The sequence below is a fragment of the Tympanuchus pallidicinctus genome, unplaced genomic scaffold (genome assembly GCF_026119805.1).
Source record: "Tympanuchus pallidicinctus isolate F22 unplaced genomic scaffold, pur_lepc_1.0 scaffold25, whole genome shotgun sequence".
Classification (NCBI taxonomy): Eukaryota; Metazoa; Chordata; class Aves; order Galliformes; family Phasianidae; genus Tympanuchus; species Tympanuchus pallidicinctus.
Window position 1 is genome coordinate 9372528 of NW_026294742.1, and position 11108 is coordinate 9383635.

General features: G+C 51.7%; 1 protein-coding gene across 2 annotated transcripts in view; it reads left to right on the top strand.

Moving 5' to 3' along the window:
* Positions 1–10870, top strand: part of KCTD16 (potassium channel tetramerization domain containing 16) — a 38914-nt gene extending 28044 nt beyond the window's left edge. For both annotated transcript variants that reach the window (XM_052689565.1, XM_052689566.1), the window contains exon 3: positions 7974–10870. In XM_052689565.1, the coding sequence (XP_052545525.1) occupies positions 7974–8425 (452 nt within the window). In that variant the 3' untranslated portion in view covers positions 8426–10870. The remainder of the gene's footprint in view (positions 1–7973) is intronic.
* The last annotated feature ends 238 nt before the right edge of the window (positions 10871–11108 follow it).

Below are 11108 nucleotides of genomic sequence, written 5' to 3' on the forward strand. Positions count from 1 at the left end.
ATGCAGTGCTGGCACAGGCTGGGAACGCTTCCCAGGAGCTTTGCCCTGAGGAGAGCCCTCTGCTCTGAGCCCCAGTTGGACCTCCAGCTCTCTCCTCAGCAATCTTTGGGATGGTTTTAGCAGCACATTCAACCTGGGAGAAAGCTCTTGCTTCAAGACAACATCCCAGCGCTGCCAGCAGGCTCATAATGAAGAAATAAAATGGAACAAGCAAAACGCTGCTGTGAGCCTTGCGGTGCCGTGGGGTGCGGGGGGGGGGGGGAGGTGGCTCTGCTGGGCTCCTTGTGCTGGGGACACCTCTGGGTGTGGGGCTGCCAGGGTGAGTGCAGTGCCTGTGTGGGACAGGGGGGTGAGCAGCACCTGGCACAGAGCTGGGGGAGCGGGGCCCCAAGAGGTGGGTGCACCCCCAGTGCTGGGTTTGACTCTTACAGTAAACATCCCAAAATAAGGATACTGGAAAACACGTTAGACCAATAACCGTATCATAAATATGGATTTGCACTAAGGTGGATGGATATATCTGCTGAAGTATTTCTTTAAACAAATAAATTCACAGCCTAAATTATTCAATGATTAATATTTGAGCAGTTGCAATGTACGCAGAGTTACCTTAATGTGTTTGTAGGCCAAAAGCGGCTCCGTGACACATCGTTTGTGCACTATTTTTTACTGCAGTTAAATATTACGGAGCTGTCGGTCATGTGCGCTGGGGCCCCATCAATCATTTTGACTCTGTAAAGGGGCTCTGAAGCAGAAGTAAATTACTTTGGTGCTTGTTTTATGGCTTTAGGATGCAGTGAGAGAGCTGTGAGAAGGCAGAGCGTGTGTGAGCTCCTGGCTGGCAGTGCTCTGTTCCTTTTGCTGCCTTGCCGTGCTGCCTTACTGGTGGGTGGCACTCTGCCATGAGCCAGCACTGTGCCCTCACAGCTCATACAGCCAGCTGTGTCCTGGGCTGCAGCAATAGATGAGGGGTTGGAACTAGTTGATCTTTGAGATCCCTTCCAACCCAAGCCGCTCTGTAACACTTTGACTCTCTAAGCAGAGCCTGGAGGCACAGCCCTGCTCTGACCTGCTCTGGGCAGCACAGTGCTGCTGCAGACCCACGGCTGGGCTGTCCCTGCGGCGCTGCCATCCAGAGTTGTGTTTTCCCCAGCTCAGCCTGCCTTGAGATGGGCTCTGCTGGCTTCCAGGCAGCGAAGAAGTGCAATGACTTCTGAGGAAGCAGTGTGTGCACGCTGTGCTGCAGCTGAGCCCTGTGCTCCTCTGAGGTCCTTCAGTCAGCAGCAGTGCTCACATTATTCTCACAAGGAGAGGATCAGGCCGTGACGGATCTGCGAGCTCCATTTCCAACATTTCCTCTGGGTCAAAGGACACTTAGTCCCATTTTTCCGTGTTTGATGCTTTCCACATTATGGCTTGTAGAAAGTCCTTCTGGTGTTATTATTTTGAATACATCTGTAATGCTCTGAGATTTCTTGTGAGAACATTTTTCATCTGCAGAGATGCTGGGTTTATAATCGCTGAGATTTTCTACTTTCTTATGAAGGAGTTATATGGGGTTTAATAATGCAGATAGCAGAAGGCACTCCTTAAATGACACTAAAACCCTATAGAGTTCAATAGGAGCCGCTAAACAATCCCTAAAGAGCTTTTTCATCCTCCACTAGAAACACATTGAAGAAAATTTCTAATAATCTATTTGATTCTGCAGCAAAAGAACAAAAATAACCCTATTTTCTCCTGCAAATGCAGAGCAGAGGCTGGATACGGAAGCAGGGCTTCGCTGTGCCATGGGGCACGGTGACCTGCTCAGCACTGTGCTGGCCCACGGAGTGCCCTTGTTGGAGTGCAGGGTGTGGGTGCCTGCAGCAGCCTGGTGCTTCTGCTGGCAACGCTGTGAGCAAAGTGCTGGGCTGTTCCAAGCTGTGTCTGGAGGGCATCCCGCTGCATGCATTCATTTAATGCGAAAGTGCCTTGCTCTAGATGCTAAAATGGATAAACCACGCCATTCATTTCCTAAAGTTCAATTCTCCACTTATAGGACAGTAAATAAACCAAGCTAACCCACAGCAAGATTAAACTGCGAGATACAGGGTTTAAGGCAAAACCCACAGTGGCTGGGAACGCTTCTCTCATATAAACCACATTTATCTCTACAGAGCAGAAGGCTGTTTTATGAGGTTCAGACAGGAAAAGAAAATATAAAAGCTTCCAGAGAGAGTGCCTTGAATAGCTCATAAAAACCAAGTGTGCCCCCCTGGACAGGGCTCTCCCATCCTCCGGAAGTACAATATCAGCTCCGGGTGCTGAGGGCTCCACTCCCCACTTTATTCAGTGCAGCTGCCTCAGAGAGCTGCTTCTCAGAGCTGGGCTCCAGATAACTAATGAGCAGCAGCCCTGAAAGGGCCACCTCCATGTGCCCTGATGGCCATGTAGCATCATGTTAGCCAGGGCTGAGCAGTGCGGCCGTGGAGCAGTGGGGCCTTGGAGCAGTGGGGCCTTGGAGCTTGGGGTGGCAGCAGCAGGTGATCAGTTGCTGCTGTGCCAGAGCCATGCAGTGCCAGTCAGAGAATGCCATTTTTGAAAAATGGAGCTTGCTTCAGTGCTGTTGGAAATGCAGTGCACCAGCAAAGAACATGAGTTATGCATTGCACCTGCTGTGCTGCACCATGCAGAGCTCTCTGTGATGCTGAGCACTCCACGGATGGGGAGCACCCTGCAGACCCTGCTGGCAAGGGGAAATGGCTTTGAACTGCAAGAAGGGAGATTTAGGTCAGATGTTAGGAGGAAATTCTTTATTCAGAAGGCGGTCAGGCCCTAGCAGTGCTGCCCAGAGTTGGAGGTGCCCAAGGCCATGGATGGGGAGCAGTGCAGCCTGAGCTGGGGGGCAGCCAGCCCACGGCAGAGGTGGGGCTGGGAGAGCTGTAAGGTCCCCTTTCAACCCAGCCATTTCATGATGGTTCTATGATATGATCCTATGATTCCATGGTTCATAGCACACCACTGAGCAAACCCATTGCTCACAGCCATGCCATTCCTGCTGTGTCCTTCTGGCACCTGGTGGCTGCTGGGCCCTGTATGAGTGCTGCCATTGCCAACACATCATCCAAGTGTGGGCTTATTTTGGTATTTTTTCTGTCTGCAAAAGCAAAGAGAAATCCCTAATTTCTCTTTAGAATCTGCGATGCGTCTTTGGACAATCCTTTCCCATACTGTAATAAAAAAAAATGGGCTCCTCTTCCCCTCCTGCCTTTAGCACCGTGCCACTATTACTGCTTGGGTGTCCTTGGAGATGTTGGTCCAGCTGCCCAAAGAGACGTTGGTGCCATCTGGAAACCCAAAGAGGAGGTAGATATTTTTGTTCAGTAACATCAGAGCTGCCACTTTGGAAAGCTTTGCAAGCAGAAATCCAACAAGAGACTGAGGTGCCCCGTCCCTGAAGGTTTGGAATCCACAGCTGCACATTTGGCCGTTTCTGCCCATGAAGCAGAGGGTCGCCAGCAGGCAGACTGCTGGGCTGCTCTGCTTATGAGTCTCGAGAGCTCTCTGCTCTGATGGCACCTGCAGGAGGTGAAGGGATCCACACAGATCATTCCACATTATGTTCAAAGTAATGACGAGTCTTAAAATAGCTCTCAATTAGCAATTGATTGCAATTAATTGGAACAACATAGATTGACATGATGCCTTCATATCTCTAGAGCATTTATCTGTTATGAGTCCTAATTTTTAAAAATTCAGAAACTGTGGCTCCCATGTTATCATAACCATCTGTTGGCAATTTGCAGCATAAGCCTTCCAGAAGCAGGACGCCCGTGTGCTTTGTCTTTGCTAATTAAACAGGTTCTAGAAGGGGCTCAAGATCAAATGTAAATGGTGAAGGGCAAAACAAAGGAAAACATGGGAGTGAGTTTCCACCTGCATGTGTGCAAATGCATGTATTTATACGTGTGCATCTCTTGGTGTTTTGCAGCAGCTCAGGGCAGGCAGTGCCTGCAGTGGGGCCGTGGTGCCTTGTGGCACTGAGCCGCCTCTGAATGTTTGCATTATGCACTCAGGGAGTCTGGAGCAATGCCTGTGTGGGTAATTCTAAAATTAGGGCACTGAGAGGGATGTTGCTTCTGATTGGTTAGCCTGGATGGTTTTACCTCTGCTTTAATTAATGGAGGATTTTAACTCCTTTCTCAATAGATAGCAGGAGCACGTCGGCGCTGAATGTCTGAGGATTCCATCCACCTTCCACCTGCACTGCATCGCTGGGCTCTGACCTGGGGGTCTGCATCCTGCTGGATGCTCCGCCTCCGTACCCTGGGGCATGGCAGCCCCTGCTCCTTTATTCCAACTTCACTCTCCAGAACTCGAGTGTAAATTTTAAGCAACAGGATTGTATTAAGATAAAATATTAAAACCATAGTAATAAAGATACAGAGCAGTCTTACACGGGTGGAGGCAGGGCTGGATGTAAGGGAAGATGTTGTAACGGCAGCTGCTGATTCCTGGCGCACCCAACTTAAACAAGGTGGAAATGTTTGAGAGAGGGCAGGAAGAGTAAATGCTATTGGTGGAAGAAAACTTCTGCACCATTTTTTCTTTTCACTGTAATTCTCTTGGAGGAAGATTAATGCCGCAGTCCTACTGGCCAGATATTGTTTCCACTTGCAGTATTTGGAAAGGAAAGGGACTGCATTTCAAGCACAGTGTTATAGGGAACAGGAGGTTTGGGCTGGATGTTAGGGGCAATGTTTTCTCCAAAAGAGTGATCAGCAGTGGCACAGCTGTACAGGGAATGGGAAGTCACCATGCTGAAGCGTCCATAACATGGAGATGTGCACAGGGGGACGTGGCTGGAGGGCATGGTGAGGTGGGCTGGGCTGGTGGTCTGAGGGGTCTGTTCCAACCTGAACGGTACTGTGCTTCCACAACCATGGGAGCACTGATAAATGGCAGCATGCTGGGAGGCTGATGTGCATGCACAGGCTGGGGTTGTGTCATCCTGCACATGGTTAGGCCCCACACAGGGACCTCAGCAAAAGTTGCTGCTTTTACACCACATCAGAAAACGTATATGGTAAAAGCACATTACAGACAGAACTTCAAAAGCATTAAAATGGATTGGGAAGGAGCCAGGCATCTATGTGGAGAGCAGCTCAAAGCCCAGCGGTGAGTTTGGCAGTGAGCAGGATGTGGGGGAGCTCGGACTGTGCCGGCCAGAGCGCAGATGAGCACATTCAGAGCAGTGCTGTCACTGCTGGGGCCTCCCCTGGTCTGTTTGAAGGGTCCTTGGTCCAAAATGCACATGAATCCATCCTGCATCCATCCTGCTGCCAGTGCTGGTACCAGAGCCAATCACTGCATAGCATTTGTCGTTGTTCCTGAGCTTTACCTTGGTGATTTTATTTGGACAGTTATTTTCCGCTGATCTGGCTAGCTTACCAACTCAGAACGTATTTATTAAAACACCGATTAGACCTCAGTCTCTCATCAATCACAACACCTTTAATTCATGCACGGATGCAGAACCCATTTGAGGCACTGTGTGTGTGAGGATGAGTGATTTACATCAAATTGTCACTGGGCCACCATCGCCTGTCTGAAGGCCTGGGCCATCCAGGCTTTATTTACCTGCCAAATAATGTGTGATAGTTTCCAGTGCCTCAGCCCTGGAGCTGGGAGGGGAAGGAGTGAGATGTGAGGCACTGGGCTGAAGTTCTATTGAGTGGCTTGGTGTCATGGTGGGGGTAGGCTGGAGTCTGGCCTTGGTGATCTTAGTAATCTGTGGCAGCTTCCTTCCAAAATATCACAACATTATGAGTTTTATAGATCTGAAGCTAAAAAGAAAATTGACTGTGTGTAGTGTGGTATTAAAACTAGTATTATAAGATAGACGTCAAAAAGAAGGGAGGTGGTGAAGAGCTGAGTGCTTTCCCAGTGCAAATGTCATCAAAGTCACCGTCTGCTTTTGGAATACTGCAGCTCCAGGAGGCAGTGCCAGTGGCAAGGACTCACCCATGGAGAGCCCATCCTGTCAGCCCTGCTCACCGGGAACCGTGGGCTCAAGGCTGGCTCAGGGGCTCCTGCTCTTGCTGGGCCACGTGGAGATGTGGCCCTGGCACTGTCAGTGTGTTCACACCACACTGCTGTGGGGTCCCTTGGGGACTGGTGGCACTCGCACCTGAATAATTGATGTTTTGGTGAGCTGGCACAAATCGTGCTTCTCGGAGCCCACACGGGTGGGCAGCAGATGCCCCCTGTGCTGCAGCCACGCTGCGGGGTGGCGTTGGAGCATGGCAGCACTCCCAGAGCAGTATGGCTGTGCTGGGGGACAGGAGCAGGAGGAGCACCATGGGGCCACGTGCCCCACGCTCAGGTTGCAGAATTCCAGCTCTGTGTCTGCCATGGGCTGCGCGGTGCTGGAATTGGTGTCTGTGCACCATTTCTAAGAACAAAAATCAGCAGGAAACCCACACATTTTCACTGCTTTCAGTCTGAAGGCCCCGTGCACATCTCGGACCATGAGTGCTCTCTGTCCATGGGGTTGCTGCATGCAGCAGCTCAGGTTTCCCATTCCCAGCTCACAGTGCATTTGCTCTAAGAGGGAGAGGAGAAGCATGCGACAGATACTTGTGTGTCACTTACACATCAGAGGCTTTGCTGCTGCTTCAGAACCTTCTAATAGTAATTATACTTAAGGCAGTAGGAGAGAAATGTTCTAAGATCAGGGAGAAAGGCAGCAGAGCCGGGCTGGGATTAATGAGCCCCTTTTATCCCAGCATCACTGAGCAGGCAGACGGTAATTACCGAGGTGCGCGGTCACACCGATGCAGTGTGCACATCTCTGCGAGGACGGGGGCTGCAGGGGGGCCAGCACTGCCCTGCACTGCCCTGTGCATGGGGCATCTGGCGTGTGCCTCTGCTCGGGAGCACTGGGGGTGGCAGGGCTGCCCTGTGTGGGATGAGACGTGGGCGCAGGGGCTGCATGGTGGAAGGTTCTATGCCTCTGTCACTGCCAAGCAAATGATGAGAAATTTCAGTTTGGCCATTATTGACTTTCATCAGACAAGACAAAGAGCAGGTCTTGAAGCAAGCCTTGAATTCAGTTCAGGCACAGGGACACAGACTGGGAGACTCCTCCACTGTTGAGCAAGAAGCAGACAGGAGGAGGCTTTCAGCTGTTTGTTTCTTTCCCCATTTATACCCATGATGTGCATTGTGCTTGGGCTGCAAAAGGAATGGCCTGAGGGCAGAGTGCCCCAGAGCCGCGCTTTGCTTCCCAGACCTCCAATTTGATGATTCTGGGATTCTATTTAGGGACATGATTCAGAGGGTGTGACAGGGATGTGTTGGGGTTGGGCTTGGTGATATTGGAAATTTTTTCCAGTCTTTATGGTTCTGTGATTCTGTGATGCCGAGTTGAGGCCTTTGGAGAGGTCCCTGTTTATCCTTTCTTCTGCAGGGTGGATGTCAGTGATGCAGCCTCCAATTTAGCATTATGGCTTTGATTTGTTACTTTCAGAAATAACAAGTAGTTCTGTTGGATCCAATGAAAGCACGAAGCTGCAGTGAGCACAGGCTGCAGTGACAGTGAGCAGTGCCCTGGGCAGGCAGTGGCATTCCCTGCATGCTTTGTTCCCATCAGACCACCGCACTGTGCTAGTGCTCTGTGCCACTGGACACACATGTGGCTCCAGGCAGTGCATGCAAGGAGTGCAGTGAGCAGGACTGTGCACAGGGCCTCTGTCACTGCAGCCATCAGCCCCGGGAAAATTCAGTTTTCATGGAGCTGCTTGACCACCTCCCTGCACCGTCAGCAAATCCGTTTCTGCTGAGCATCCCAAATGTGCCCAGGGCACGGGGCAGCGCCATCAGTGGGTGGCCATGGGAACTGTGGCACTGATGGCTCCGAGGGCTCCGCTCCAGGGGAACCGTGGGCTCAGGGAGCTGCTGCAGGCTCTAACCACGCTCTCTCCCTCCAGGTGAGCCGTCCCGCTGGGCCTCGTCTCACTGCGACTGCTGCTGCAAGAACGGCAAAGGCGAGAAGGAGGGTGAGAGCGGCACGTCCTGCAACGAGCTGTCGACGTCCAGCTGTGACAGCCAGTCGGAGGGCAGCTCCCCGCAGGAAACAGTCATCTGCGGCCCCGTCACGCGACAGCCCAACATCCAGACACTGGACCGCCCTGCCAAGAAGGGCCCCGTGCTGCTGCTGCAGCACTCCGAGAGCCGGCGCAAGAGCGACCTGCTGCGGACGCTCACCTCGGGCTCCCGCGAGTCCACCGCCGGCAAGAAGAAGGCAGTGAAGGAGAAGCTCTCCATCGAGGAGGAGCTGGAGAAGTGCATCCAGGATTTCCTCAAGATCAAAATCCCAGACAGGTTTCCAGAAAGAAAGCATCCCTGGCAGTCGGAACTGCTGCGGAAGTACCACCTATAGGTGGGACGATTCCCATTGCCGTTACAGTGGGATCCGCAGTGATATGGAAATAATTCCCGATAGTAATTACGTGTTAGGTCACAAAAAAACCAATCCATCTCTATAGAACTGCCTAATTTGCCTATCTCACCTTAATCATTTATAGTCGTAGGGTAATGATATTTTTCCAGTTGTGGAAGCACAATGACAAATGTTTTTCTTTGTCAACTCTGAGTCTTACACAAGCAGAGTACCTTAAGGGCACGCAGGGACGGCAGTGCACGCTGCTTTGCTCTCTGGGGGTGTGCAGCTCCGTGCCTGGGGGCAGCAGGGCTTTTGGGAGCACTGTGCCAGGACAGCATTGCCTTCAGCGCCTGGGTGTGGGTGTGCATATATATATATATGTGTGTATATACATCTCCGTGTATATATATGTGTATATATATCAGAATACATTGCTGGCAGATTGGCTCCCTCCTGATCACTGCAGTTTCTCAGGAAAGAGCACTGTCAGCTGCAGTGGATGGTCGGCTCTTTGCAGTCTCTGAGGGCTGCAGCAGAACCCCCTGGCTCTGTCTCTTTCTACCTTCCCCTTTCTGAGGCTCCATGAATGCATTTCCCAGCAGACAGGGACAGGGCTCTCTGTTGCTGTGTTCCATGTGGTTCTGGTGCTGCCACTCCATTGTCCCTCACCCCTGCTGTGCCCCCAGGCTGTGTGGGGGCCATGGGCTCAGCCCATGCTGGTGGCGGGGCAGGCACAGCAGGCTCCCATCTGGTATGGAAGCAAATGCTGGAGATGACCGGCCTGATGAGACGTGCTTAATGCTCTGACTGGAAGGGAATGGGTCTCTGGGTCAGCAGCTGTGTGCATTCCAGAGAACTGGAAATGAACTGCATGGAGTGTCCTAGGGGCTGTTGTGGGTGCGGAGTGGCACCGCTGCAGGGGGAGGAACGAGCACTGAGGTGCTCAGAGAAATTATTCACTGTCAGACAGCACAGAAAGAGTGAAACATACAGATATGGGGCTGGCTGGAATGGGCAGCTTGTCTCAGACCTGTGTAGCATCATCCAGGCTCCAGAGCTCCTGAGTTTGAGTCCGCTGTGGGAAATGATGTCAGTGTGCACAGATTATCTCTGCTGATCCTAAGGCGGTTTCAGTGAGGGGCTCCCCTGTGCTTGCAGGGCTCTGTTGTTCCCAAATTGGGGAGCTTTTGTTTTGCCAGGCGGATCATAAGGGCTGTGTGAACAGAGCATCATACCCATGGTGCAGCTGCAGGAGGCTGTTGGTGAGGGTGAGCACGGACCTATGTGGACCAAATAATTTTTTCCCCCCTATTCTTTTCCCCTCTATTTTTCTCCCATATGCACCACAAAGATGCTTTACCGCGCTCCGGTGGACAGTCTGTGGGGTTTTAGTTCCAGCCTGGGAGTCGGTTTGTTCCTTTCTTCTCAAAGCTGTGTGCAGAGGGCAGTGCTGGGCTGCCCGGTGTCAGCAGACACTGTGGTAGCTGGGACCCCCCCCGCACCCCCCAAGTGACCCCAGGCCCAGGAGGGAGCCCCTCCCCCCCCCTGCCCCACAGCACTGCTGCATGCGGTGTTCTGAGTCCCTGACGTGTCAGCCCCATGTGTACCATGGTACGAACTACTTGTCCAGTCCTATGGATAGATTATGCCCCTGAGGGGTTTTGTAGATTAATAGTAAAAGAACAACGATGACAACAACAACAACAACAACAACAACAAAAAAAGCACTTTTAAATTATTTATATTACGAAAAGACATTCTTTATTTTTCTTGGCATCGATATCACTTAGCTACAAATCAGTTTGTAAGGACGCTATTGCAGATTTCAATCTATAGCAATGACCAAGCGCGGGATGCGGCTCTGGGGGCCGTGGTGGGGCGGTGGGGCTGCAGGCTGTGCCTCCCGGCCCCGCTCCCCTCCCAGCCCAGGCCTCCCAGGGCGCGCAGTGACTCCGCTGCGGCGGGGTCCATCTATTGCACATCGACGTAGGTTAAGCGGCACCCACCGAATTACCTCTTCTACTCTCCGACGTGGTTCACTTGTATATAAGTGTAATGTCAACTTGTTTACAGGTTACTTTGTGCTTAATCGTGGAAGAAAAAAAACTAAAGTTTTAACGACAAATGTAAAGGAACCGATGTGACTGGAAGGTGTTTAACAGTGAATGTGCTTAATGCAGTATAGACGTCATCGGTTGTGGTCTCACACGAATGCATGTATCTCCGTGTTGTCAGTCCCACCAGTGAGGTTATTGGCAATATTCTGCGGTCTGTGAATAGCAAATACGCATACACTGCTGTGACTCTGACAAATATAACTCAGTTACTGTTTCTACTGTGGTATGTTAAAAAAAAAAACAACAGCAACAACAAAGTAGCTTTTAGCCTGCTGTATTTCCCTGGGACAGATAAGGAGAGAGCATGGAATTGGGGGGCAATAGCAGTGCCCGAGAGCAGCCTGGGGGCTGCCGGGGGCTGCGTCCCTCTGGGGAGGTGCTGGGGGTCAGGGAGGGGGTGGTGCTGTGGCAGAGAGCTGAGCTCTGCCTTAGGAGCCCGATAAGCACAGCGTGATGGTGCAGGAATGGTCCTGCACGGGGGGTGTCAGCTGTGTGCTGGTGGGAGCGCAGCTCTCGGCGCTTTGTGTCAGGGCTGAGACTGCAGCTGCTCAGCGCCGCTCTGT